The sequence below is a fragment of the Cervus elaphus genome, chromosome 12, assembly GCF_910594005.1.
Source record: "Cervus elaphus chromosome 12, mCerEla1.1, whole genome shotgun sequence".
NCBI classification, from domain to species: Eukaryota; Metazoa; Chordata; class Mammalia; order Artiodactyla; family Cervidae; genus Cervus; species Cervus elaphus.
The window spans coordinates 10,987,827-11,001,380 of record NC_057826.1 but is presented as its reverse complement, the minus strand read 5'-3'; the positions used below and the strand labels follow the sequence as shown (position 1 = coordinate 11,001,380).

Genomic DNA, 13,554 nt, shown 5'->3' with positions numbered 1-13,554 from the left:
TTCCTTTATGCATTTCCACATGACAACTCGTTACATTCAGCAAACTGTCAATCAAATTTTGGTAATTAAAAGAGGAATAATTTCAAATGTATTCTTCATGTGTCAAGATATTAGAATGAAAGAAAAGGCTTTTATTAATCACCACAAAAAGTCACTGTTTCTTGCATTATTCTAAAAAATTAAAATAGGTAAAAATTGTAAACAATCACAATGTTGCAACACTAAAATAAAAACAACTTTAAGATGTAGCATAGCTTGGCTTTGAGTATACATGAGTCAATGATCCATACATAAAACTGCATGTTGTCTATTCAAAGTCAGATGAAGTTACTCTGTATTTTAAAAAAACTTCAGAATGAATGACATTAGAGCAACTTGCAGTGGTTTCCCATTATCTAGTGTTCAATTTCAGTTGAGTTCACTTCAGTCGCTCAGTCGTGTCCGACTCTTTGCGACCCTATGAATCGCAGCACGCCAGGCCTCCCGTCCATCACCAACTCCCGGAGCTTACTCAAACTCATGTCCATCGAGTCGGTGATGCCATCCAGCCATCTCATCCTGTCGCCCCCTTCTCCTCTTGCCCCCAATCCCTCCCAGCATCAGGGTCTTTTCCAGTGAGTCAACTCTTCGCCTGAGGTGGCCAAAGTATTGGAGTTTCAGCTTCAGCATCAGTCCTTCCAATAAACACCCAGGGCTGATCTCCTTTAGGATGGACTGGTTGGATCTCCTTGCAGTCCAAGGGACTCTCAAGTTAGCCAGCATTAGATACCTACAGTCAATCTTTGTTAATTCATTTCACCAGCTGCTTATGTGTCTTTTCAAATAATCTACTTCAGGGTTCAAAATAGCATAACGGAAAGGCAGAAAGAAAACCACAGGAAGTCATCAGGATTTTATCTAAAACATTGTCAGTAAGAAAATCCAACATTTGATTTATCAAGAAAAACCAGTTTAAAGTGATGTATCACTTTCTAGTCTAGTAATGATCCTTGCTATCCTTGCGGACTAGAGAATCAGGAGCAGGAACTATCACAAAATTTAGGAACGGAGTCAGAGTGTGCGCTCCACATTTCTGATCTGTTCTCTCATCCACTATCATTGCCAAATAGAGAGCTGAGGCAGCCAGCTATGCTTCTGGAACTTTTTTCTGCTGTATTCTCAGGCTGGTGATTCGGTTTGTGAGACTGTTTGTTACGAGGTCATTACTGACTACTGCACTTCCATTCAACACTATTCAGGAAAAGCTGAGGTTGCACTTCCATTGAAGTGCGATGTGTACGTGGGTTTGTGGGGGCGGAGAAGAAAGATGAAGAGAAAGATATGGACATGGGGCTCTGTTGGTCGGTTTCAACAGATTTACCACAGGAAAATGCAGCCAGAAAGGCTAGAGACAGGCTTTGCTTAAGGTTCCTGTAAACATTTCCATTCAATAGTATGAAACTAATACCGAGAAAATCTCAGATTGACCCTTTATGTTTCAGATCACAAAGCAACGCATGAGATTTCTCCCCCCACAACCCTCCCCTTTAAAATGAAGAATCACTGTTAAGTTTCTTCTTTAATGCACAACGTAACATGCTGCATAGCTGTGCACCTAAAGGATAAGACCACATCCCAGACGAAGAGCAAAAGACAGAATTCCCTTTCTGCTGGTACTGCCCAGTTCCACAGGGAAACTTCCCGTAACACGCAACAAGAGTTCAGTGAATGACATCTAAGGCTGGAGCACAACTAAAAGTTGTTTGCGGATAATATAAAGGCTATGATTGTGGTTGGGGTAATGCAAATGACAACCAACATAATTCCAAAGATTGACTGTCCCCAAAAAGTGATGCAGGAATAGGAGTTGAGTACTAGGGGGAAAAGCTAACAACCCAGAAACCAACATATCATTTTTTTTTTTCAAGGATTTACGATTTGAGAAATAAAGTACATGTCTCCAGTTGTGAGGCTAGTCATATATCAGCTGAATATGCTCTGAACTCTTATGCAAATCATAGTGCAGTGGTGATTATGGGAAATTTATGAGTAGGTTTTTGTTATGCATAACTTGTGGAAAACAATAGAATGTGCTTTTTTTTTTCAGGGTGTGTATCTGACTGCCACCAAACATAGCTGATCTAATGAGGCTCCCTGAGGTTAACATCCTTGTTTTCCTCAAGTGTACACATCTCTTGGGCTTCCAAGTGAAGAATTTTCACAAGGACACCCTCAGAAACACAGAACCCTTTGTCCCAAGCTGCTTCCTCTTGAATATTTTACTTTCAGCACTTTATTGTCGACTACCACACATGTCACATGGCTAAGTCATGAAATAACACAAAGATAACAGTCCACCTTGGGAATTAAATTGCTTACCTTTGAGCAATTCCAACAATCCACATCCTAATTTACATGTAGAGTCATTTACTCAATTCTTTCCAGGAATTAAAATATAAGGAACATGGTATTAGAGACTCTCTCATCCTCACACCCACATTCCTTCTGTGGGCTACTGTGTACAGATCTCTCTCACCATTCCATACAAAGAGAGGACTGCTGTTCAGAATTAACATTAAGATATAAAACAGTTGTTCTATTTATAAAATAATATATTTGGCTGACAAAACTCAGGCTTTTCTTGCTTCTAATTCAGTTTGACTAAGCTTAGAACAATTACTGATCTCCATTTTTTTAAATATACAAGTACAGGTAGGAAGAGAAAGATGGGTAAAGGATTTAAAACAAGCCTTAGATTATCCGTATTCTGATAGTCAACGGTGCACTATTCTTAGCATCTACGAAAACTGGAGGAAAAAGCCCAACAACTTAGTTTTCAGTTGAATTTCTGAGAAGCATACCTGAAGGCTAACTTACCCTGTATGTCCTGAAATAAAGTAGATGTATTTTGACAATTCAGTTCCAAGTATCCTAAATAGTCTACCTATGAAATACTTAACTGCTTTTTCTTCAAATTGAGCTTCTTCCTGATTTTTCATTGCAGTCTGACTAGCATCTTCCAAAGGTGGCATTTTAAATAGTAGCTTTGGCTGTTTAAGAGAGAATGTAAGTAAAGAAAAAGGTGTTGGCAAGCTCTATTATCTTAAAATAACTTAAAGCACTATAAATAGTAATAGCTATAAAAACAACACTAAGAGGATCATAATAATTTCTAATGATTTTTAAAGTTTCTGCATTTAGAGAAAATGACCTCACATAGGATTTTAAAATGCTCTCTCAAATAACTGGTTACCCAAATGAAAGTCACAAATTTTAGGGAAAACATTATTTGAATTTTAAAATATTTTACTCTTCAGGATTATAAATAAGAGAGTAGTGATTAATTTCAAAATATCCCCAGCTGTTTTGCTTTCAAAATCATCCCTGGAAGAAACTGATCCCAGATTCCAAAGTCTATGGAATGAGAGAGGAAATAAGACGTGAGTTGTTAGCAGATGTACCTGGGCAGTTTAGCTAGTAATGAAAGCTCCTTAACACTAATAACCTTACCTGTGGATAACAGACCACTAATGCAGTGTGATTCGACAGTTCAGGAAGGTCTGACTGAATACCCCAAATTATACTTTCCTTCAATTTGCAAAATTATTTAAAATTCTACCAACAGAAATTTATTCTTTGAGGAAGAATTCAAACATTAATTCCCCTCGGCAGTTCATCTTTCAAAAGACAGACATTTTTGAGACTGAAAACCATAAAGTATAGTTTACTCCAAGGCAGAGGTCAGCAAGGTAGGACAGTAGGTCACTTCAACCTGCTGCCTGTCTTTATCTGTCCACCAGCTAAGAATGGTTTTCACATTTTTACTTGGTTGGAAAAAAATCAATACTTCACAACATGTCAACATTATAAGAAATTTAAATTTCACCTTCCATAAATAAAGTATTGTTAGAACATAGCCCACTCATTTCTTTACAAACTTTATATGGCTGTTTTCATTCTACGATGTCAGAGTTGAGTTGTTGCATGAGAGAGCGTATGGCCTGTGAAAGTATGAAAATGTTTAGAACCTGGTCCTTTACAGGAAGTTTGGCCACCTTCCTTTCTAAGGTGTTGGTGTCCTATGAGAATTACTTCCAGTCTCACAGAGGTCACCCTGGAGCAAACCTTGTAAGGTTCTGGAAGGAGTAGATAAGGTGAGACATACTGACCAGGGATAAGAAAATAAAGTAAGAACCAGAAAATTTTTATTCAACTTTTAAACCATTCCTCAGGCCATGTAAGTTTCTTCCTTTTGTCCTTTATCTCTTTTATCCACCATTTGTTCTTTCCTTCTGGTGTCTTTCCCCGCTTCATTGCTTCCTTTCTTGTTACCTCCCTCCCTTCCACTCATTTATTCATTTAATTAATTCACCCATTCATCCATGTTTATTGACAGACACACTGTGATAGACACTGAGTATACAGTTATCAACAACAAAGGTAAGGTCTCTCTGCCTTCACAGAGCCTACGTATCAAAGAAGACAGGAACATGAATGCAGCAGATACCCAGGAACTGTCATGGGGGGTAAGGGCGGAGGTTTGCTTTAGACAGGTTAATTAGGTTTAGTTCCCAAGAAGAGGTGATATTTGAGCAGAGACTCTAAAGGATGAAAAAGAGCTATCACTGAAAGAGTGAAGGGAAAAGCATTATGTACAGTAGCAAAGGCACAGGTCCCGTCATAGGAAAGAATTTCATTAATTTAATGAATAAAAAGACACTGGAATGTGCACCGTGGTTGCTAAAGAAAACACTCCTTTAAATTGCCAGTATCATAAAAATCAACACTATTTATTAAAAGCTTATTATTTTCAAAAACTGTATTGGGTGTTTCTCATGTATGTTCTCATTTAATGCTCACAAAAACCCTCAGTAGGTGAAAATTATTAATTTCATTCATTTAAATCAGAGAAACAGACTTCAAACATATATGTACTTTAAATTTTACATTGTAATTAAATGTTGGCACTTAGACTGTAATCCGGGTCCACCTGAGTCAAAGGAGTCTATACTAACTCTGAGAGACAAGTTGAAGTGTGTGTATGTATATATGGGTATGGATGTATATGTGTGTATACATAGGTATATTTGTTTATTTAACAGATCTACAGAATGGAGTAGTGGAAATACCACTTGCTGACAGTGCAGATTTATGAGCAAATAGTCAATAAATGGCAGTGTTACCATCAGGGTTATTTTTGTACGCATTTTACATCCCAGTGGGATATCCTGGAAAACTGTTCTAGAGTCTTTTCTCAAAATTACACAGGCCAGAAGAGCATTCTAAAAACCTCATTTTTGACAGTTGTCATGTGACAGTGTTAAAAAACACTATATCACAATACAATATAATGTTCAAATAAAAACCATTAACTGTATACATTATAATATTTATTTCACTGTGTAATAAAAAGGATTATATTTTTGCCATGACTTTCTCAAGTAGGTTGCAACTCTTTCTGACTTTTGGGTCTACATTAGGCCACCAGAAAGCACACAGTCAATACCACGAGGGAAAGAGCAGAAGAAAAGGTATAGGAAAGCAAAGCTCTACACTTAATTAGCACTGATGTTGTGCAGTTAAATGGCATCTCTATAGTGCTGGTCTCTCAGTTCTTTAAGGTCTGAGCTACAGGAGATTAGATTCATCACTGAGCCCATAAATGGTCTCTTTCCTCCAACCTGGTTCCATTTGTGACAAGTTTATTAGTTCTCTGTAACAATGAAATGAGAACCAGTGGTTTCAAGTATAAACAGAATGTAGTAAAGACATGGAATCCCTTGTAGGTAGTATGTTTTTATTTCATTTTATGGGCAAATATAGAAATATTACTAATAGACATCAAATGTTATTTATTAGCATGTTAATAAGGCTTTACACTTTTTTTTTTTGGCTTTACACTTTTAAAAGTAAACACTGAACTTCTAACAAATTAAACTTAGAATAGTAAGTGTAAGGCAGATACTCTGGCAAAGGAATGCCCTTCAGAATTAATTTTTTAAAACCAAAATAATCACCAATCAGGATAAAAGGACAAAGATATAAAAGGAGATGCTTATTAGTTATTCTTTCAGCTCAGTTTAGTTCTATGGCATTTTGCACAACTTAAAATTTATGCAAACGTTTTCAGTGTTGCCTTTAATTTTTGCCAGAATATTTTGAACCTGGTTTAAAACTGAAATTGAAGAAGCCTAAGGAGGGCTTTAATAACAACTTTCTTCAGTCTGTTTGTTTAAAACGTGATGAATAAGCAAAAAGAAAAGGTGCAGAATTGAAAAAGAAAAATGAAAGAGAAAAAAAAAACTTCTCCTTCCTAGAAGTGTTTGAGATTACTGGATTACTCGTAATCTTGCACCAGGAATTGAAATCTTCCTCACGTACTCATAGCCAGATAGACAGCAACACTGTTAAGTCACTCTACACATGTAAGCTGAGGGTCTAGGGGTTTATAAGCAGATTTAAAGTTACAGAAAGGCAGGAAGAAGTTTCACTAATAATACCCCAGCATTGCCCGACTTATTTAATGCACTCTCTCAAATTTGTTTCACTACTTATAGTCTTTTTCTCTTGAGGGGGTTAGTTAGTATTTTACCACAGTTCAGTCCAGTCGCTCAGTCGTGTCCGACTCTTTGCGACCCCATGAACCGCAGCACGCCAGGCCTCCCTGTCCATCACCAACTCCTGGAGCCCGTTCAAGCTCGTGTCCATTGAGTCGGTGACTTTACCGCAATAAATGCTTTATTTGTTTGACAATAAATCTAACAGAAAAAAATGGAAGATGTTTAAAGGCAGAAATGCCAGGAACCCAAACAAAAAGTGAAGAAATTCTGACCTCCGTAAGGTCATGAGGCACGTAAGTACAGTAGCGCAGAGGACGACGAACGAATTCTAACACAAGTCCTAGCCCTGCCGCTTACTGGCTCAACAAGCTATGCACCTTCGCCTTTTTATCTATGAATGAGAACAAGATTATCTCACAGGTTGTGGCAAGGAGCAAATGACACACATGCAGAAGTTTTAGCAGTTTTAGCAGTGTATGACACAAAAGAATTGCTTGGTAGCTATTAACATTATGCGTTAACAAGACAGAGGGTGATTTTTTTTTTTCTCTTCTCCTTAATGTACAGATCATCACCCTCTGGGATTGATTTAGCACAATCTTGATAGGAATTAACAAATGCTAAATAAGTATTTGCTAATAGACTGAACTATAACATGAGTGAGTTTCCAAGATCCCAGACTAGGGAAATGCTCTGTTTATTTACATTCTGGAAAATCAGCCAGGCATGGGAATTGGAGATAGCCCTTGATGTGAGAACTATACTTTCTTTCAGCGATATCCAATTGATATTTAGAACCTTAGAGATTTGTTTTATGAGTCGGTAGAAATCGCTTCACCCAGAAATATGTCACTTCTGAGCAATTGTTTCCAAATGTGCTGTGCATCAACATCATTAGAGTACTGCTTTTCACAACTGCCATTGTTATCAGGAGATAAAATAGATAAACATAGAGAAAACAATTTGTTCTTGATGTTCAGTCAATCAGTTGTGTCTGACTTGTTGCAACCCCATAGGCTGTAGCACGCCAGGCTTCTCTGTCCTTCACCATCTCCCAGAGCTTGCTCAAACTCATGTCCATTGAGTCAATGATGCCATCCAACCATCTCATCCTCTGTTGTCCCCTTCTCCTCCTGCCTTCAGTCTTTCTCAACATCAGGCTCTTTTGCAATGAGTCAGTTCTGCACATCAGGTGGCCAAAGTACTGCTGTTTCAGCTTCAGCTTCAGTCCTTCCAGTTAATATTCGGGACTGATCTCCTTTAGGATGGACTGGTTGGATCTCCGTGCAGTCCAAGGGACTCAAGAGTCTTCTCCAACACCACAGTTCAAAAGCATCAATTCTTCGGCGCTCAGATTTCTTTATAGTCCAACTCTCACATCCATACACGACTACTGGAAAAACCATAGCTTTGACTAGTCAGACCTTTGTCAGCAAAGAATGTCTCTGCTTTTTAATATGCTGTCTAGGTTGGTCATAACTTTTCTTCCAAGGAGCAAGTGTCTTTGAATTTCATGGCTGCAGTCACCATCTGCAGAGATTTTGGAGCCCACAAAAATAAAGTCTGTCATTGTTTCCATTGTTTCCCCATCTATTTGCCATGAAGTGATGGGACTGGATGCCATGATCTTAGTTTTCTGAATGTTGAGTTTTAAGCCAACTTTTTCACTCTTCTCTTTCACTTTCATCAAGAAAACACAATGTTATGACCTAAATATTTGTGTTCCCACAAAATTCACAGGTTGAAATCCCAGTTCCCGTGATGATATTAGAAGCTGGGGTCATTGGGAAGTGGTTAGGTCAGAAGTGGAGACCTCATCAATGGACTCCAGCTTGCTCTCCATCTGCTATGAACCAGGAAGAAGGCTGGATACTGAATTTAAATCTGCCAACATAAATACTGAATACAGATAGTGAATCTGCCTTGATCTTAGATTTCCTGACCTTCAGAACTGTTTTCCAGTTTAAACCACTCAGTCCATGGTATTTTTGTTATAGCAACCAGAATGGACTAAAACAGCCTAATGGTAGGCTGTCCAAAGTCTGAGGCTGATCTTGGGATGTGACCTGAGAAGAACAAGCAGATATACATTGTGGAGTGGGTCTTGAACTGATCACTTACACTGCAACCCAAATGAAGCTATCCCAAGTCGTAAGGTGATAGCTGACTCTGGAAAAGTGGACAAAACTCCCAGCCAAACCCAGCACAGGGAAACATCATAACAGGCTTGATGGTTTTCATTTCTCACAAGAACACTTAAGGTGCTCTCTGAGCTTAGACTGTGATGAAGGGACAGGCGATGTATTCTGAAGTATTGCTTTTTATGATGTCAACTGCAAAGGGGATAGAGACAGATGAAATAAATCCCCCCCTTGTGGCAGAAATTTATAAAAGCTGTAACACATATTTAGTTTCCACTACTGAAGTTTTTAGCAAACTTTCTGTACAGGGTAATATTTGGGCTTTAGAGTTCAAAGACTACATTTTGTCTTTGCATTTTAAAAATATTTCCAAATAGCATTGGTTTTTAGAAACTTTTTTAAAAGTCTGATTCAAGGAGACTGCTGAATCTTGAAGACTTATACTTTGCATCTCTTTGGATAAACAGAACCAGCCATGGTTTTATACTTTTTTATTCTAAAAAGAAACAATCCAGTCAATCAACTCCCATACACTCAGATACAAGAATAGTTCACTCTCAAGGTATTCTATTTTCCACTTTTATTCTGTCATAAATTTGGAATTAAAATTAAGTTGCAAATTTCAGGTAAAATAGGATGATAAAATTTAATGATGACTAAAATTTCAAGTGAAATCTATCTAACTGGGCTTGGTTCTCTGCTGTCCTGAGGCCTCTTGATGTAGTACATTGAAGTCTGCAAATCTAATTGGCTGAGACCCTGCCTGACCCTAATACAGATTGCTAGCATTTTATCTCTGCTGAGAACTCATACCAAATTTAAGGCTTGTTAAGTCTTTACACCTTTTGAGAAAACAGAGATTTTAATGAACCATTAAGTCATCTAGCCCTGAAAGGGGCAAAGTGTTGCCAATGGTCCATCCCCCATAATAACCCAGGTGTTGTTTTAAGTCATTGTTAGGCACATTATTCTTTAATCATACATCAGGAAAAAAAAAAAAAAAAAACAGATACACAAAGAGATCTGCCTACATTTTGAAGAATGCATCTTGGGAAGAATAAGTTCATACGCATTACATTTTTGTTTCTGGAAATTGTAGAAGCTCCATTATAACTTTCATGAGTCAGCTGAAGGATAAGGAAGATAGTGAATTTACCTTCCAGTTGAATAAAGCCTTAAATAGTCCATCCCAATTATCAATTTATTCAAATTGGGACTTCTAAAAATGTACTTTAGTATCTCCTAAGCAATTTGGAATCCCTGGGGAAATTTAAATTTCTTTTACCAAACCTTCAACTCTTCTGGAGATCCAGTGGTAGAATGGAGCCCCCCAAATCACCCTCACCATCCTTTCAGAAGGAATGTAGGGACTCTTAGCTATCCCTAGCCCCCCTTTCTACCCAAATCACTAAAATCCCCAAACCACTATGGAGTTTGAAAATCCAGGTCGGGCTTTCTACAGTCAGGCAGGATGATTGACAGCAAAACCACAGCAATGACCCAGTTGGTCTGACACTGCTGCTGCTGCTGCTAAGTCACATCAGTCGTGTCCGACTCTGTGCGGCCCCACAGACAGCAGCCCACCAGGCTCCTCTGTCCCTGGGATTCTCCAGGCAAGAACACTGGAGTGGGTTGCCATTGCCTTCTAGCCCAGTTTATAACATGGCTGCTCACTAGGGGAGGACCAGCCATCTACTGGGACTACTGGGTTAACATCCTATCCTGTCAGCCTTTGTCAGGGCAATTAATTTGCCTGGGTCAGTTTTCTGTCTTTGGTGGTTTGTCTTGCCCAGTTTATCTCCAATGAAGTGACTGCTAGCTCTACACTGGAATTCTTTTCCATATTATAATATACTCATTAATATTTATTAGACTTGTTCCAAAAGAACTGAGAAATTTGAGTTTAATTTTTTTTCTTCAAAACAGCACACTGCCATAGGCTACTCTATAAGCAGTTGAAATGAAGTAATGACTGAGAAAAAGATTATCTTCTCTTTCTGGCTCATTTCAAATGCTTTTGCCTAAGCACTATTAAAATAACAAAAACAAAATTGCACACCTGCCCCTTCATTCTCAAAACATTTCTAAAAAAATTAATCAAACCCTTCAAATGGAAGAACCCAGACTATTTTTAAAAGTTATCTAGGATAGGAATTAAATATAATTATGGGTCATTTGAAAAACAAGTCAATAATGCACTTAATGTCCTTCAAGGCCATTGCTTCTGAAATGTCTAAAAAATAGTACTGTTTCAAAAAACCTACATCCAATTTTTAAAAATTAAATGAAGGATTCATCTCATTTTAAATGAAAGTACTGATACTGAAGAAAGTATCCAGAAATACTTGTGACATTTATAGATCCTACTATTAAAATGTTCCCTTTTTCTGAAAATAATGAGACTGCTATTCATATGTAGCCCATATACTCAATTTCATCACAGCCACATGCAACTGTTTTCCCTTTATCATTATACTTAGTAGCTATCCAAGGGCATAACACATCCTTTAGCAAAGTCATAACTGCCCAGTGGAAGAGAGGAGAAGGGGAGGAGACAGTGAGGGAAGGGCCATGAGTGCGGTCTTAGGAGGGCAGCGGTGTTTCTTGCTTCAGTGTCCAGCGTGCAGCGCATAGCTGGTGCATGGCAGGTGCAAATAAACAGACCACATATGGAATCGGTATTTTGGAGGACCTGCCAGATACCAAGGTTTATACATTTCTAATCATAGTTAAACCCCTCAACGGGCTTATGAAGTCAGCAATATTACTATCTCTAATTTATAGACATGAATACTGCCTAAATGACCTAAGGATGGCCTAGTAAAAGATGAAGATGAATAAAGAAAAATCATGTTCATAATCATCTATTTTTATCTCATTTAAAATAAAACCAAAAGAATCAGATGATGGTAAGTTAGCATAAGAGGAGGGGCATAATCATACTTCAGATACCCTGTTAAGTGACTGTCATAGGTAGCAATTTGAAGCTTTTCATAACTAAGCATGATACTGTTCTGGTGTGCTCTGCATTCTGGGGTTCACAAAGCAACAAGGGGGAAAGCAAGAAATTGATGAGGGGTGAACCAGCTAGGCTGGAGATTTAAAAACTAAAAACAAATAACAGCAGCAACACCTACCACTAGCCTCCCTCACAAGCCAGTTGTCAGTCACTGAATACTTTTCAATTAAATTGAAGAAAAATGTAGTACCTTTTGTGTATATTTTAAATGTTTCAGCTGATTTGCAGCGGATTAAGGAAGGGATTTGCTTATTTCAATGTACCTCAAACTCATATGCAAAGAGGACTGTGATATAGAGCCACACATTTATAGTCAAAGACAATACTTCGTTTTTAAGAAGAGCAGCACACAATGTAACTGCAAATGAATGTCACGAAAAAAGAAAGAAAGAACAAGACAGTGCTAAATGCCAGTGAAGAATTTTGGTAATTGCCAGATGCATTGTAAAAATCACTGTCAAATATGTTTGTCTCCATTGTTTGTGATTCCTCTAAAGACTGAAAAAAAAATCCTCTCTGCTGCCCCACCCCCCCCATCATTTGATCCTTCTCTATTCCCAAAGATTCCTACCACTCACGACAAAAAACTCACTTATTGACATTTTGTTCCAGTTCTACTTTCAAAGTGGGAGAAGAGAGCAGGACAGAGAGAAAGAGGGTGAGTGAAAGTAAGTGTGTGTGTGTGTGCATGTATGTGTGTGTCCAAGAATGACAAAACTTGGAATTCGACTACAAATTTTTTAAAAAAAATTAATTCTAGGACAGGGATGGTTGTTGCTTTGTTAATGGGAAGACCTCACAGAGAGCCAGGATTTCAGTTCAATTCACCCGCTCAGTCGTGTCCGACTCTGCAACCCCATGGACTGCAGTACGCCAGGCTTCTCGGTCCATCAGCAACTCCCAGAGCTTACTCAAATTAATGTCCATTGAGTCGGTGATGCCATCCAACCATCTCATCCTCTGCCGTCCCCTTCTCCTCCTGCCTACAATCTTTCCCAGCATCAGCGTCTTTTCCAAGGAGTCAGTTCTTTGCATCAGATGGCCAAATATTGGAGCTTCAGCTTTAGCATCAGTCCTTCTAATGAATATGCAGGACTGATATCCTTTAGGATGGACTGGGATCTCCCTGTAGTAGAAGGGACTCTCAAGAGTCTTCTCCAACATCACAGTTCAAAAGCATCAATACTTCGGTGCTCAGCTTTCTTTATAGTCCAACTCTCACATTCATACATGACTACAGGAAAAATCATAGCTTTGACCAGACGGATCATTGTTGGCAAAGTAATGTCTCTACTTCTTAATTGCTCCTAGGTTGGTCGTAACTTTCCCTCCAAGGAGCAAGGGTCTTTTAATTTTCTGGCTGCAGTCACCATCTGCAGTGATTTTGGAGCCCAAGAAAATAAAGTCTCACACCGTTTCCATTTTTCCTCCATCTATTTGCCATCAAGTGATGGGACCAGATGCCAAGATCTTAGTTTTCTGAATGCTGAGCTTTAAGTCAACTTTTTCACCCTCCTCTTTCACTTTCATCAAGCGGCTCTTTAGTTCTTCATTTTCTGCCATAAGGGTAGTGTCATCTGCCTATCTGAGGTTATTGATACTTCTCCCAGCAATCTTGATTCCACTGTGTGCTTCATCCAGCCCAGCATTTCGCATGATGTATTCTGCATATAAGTTAAATAAGCAGGGTGAGAGTATACAGCCTTGATGTACTCCTTCCCTGATTTGGAATCAGTCTGTTGTTCCATGTCCAGTTCTAACTGTTGCTTCTTGACCTACATACAGATTTCTCAGGAGGCAGGTCCAGTGGTCTGGTATTCCCATCTCTTGAAGAATTTTCCACAGTTTGTTGTGA

The 13,554-nt window shown here is 38.5% G+C and overlaps 1 protein-coding gene across 3 annotated transcripts in view; it reads right to left on the bottom strand.

Moving 5' to 3' along the window:
• CEP128 (centrosomal protein 128) overlaps positions 1-13,554 on the bottom strand; it is a 447,512-nt gene that overhangs the window by 73,026 nt on the left and 360,932 nt on the right. For 2 of the 3 annotated variants that reach the window (XM_043918906.1, XM_043918907.1), the window contains one exon: positions 2,940-3,029. The exons of the other annotated variant lie outside the window; for it this stretch is intronic. In XM_043918906.1, coding sequence (XP_043774841.1) covers positions 2,940-3,029 — 90 coding nt within the window. The remainder of the gene's footprint in view (positions 1-2,939; positions 3,030-13,554) is intronic. 3 annotated transcript variants of the gene reach the window in all.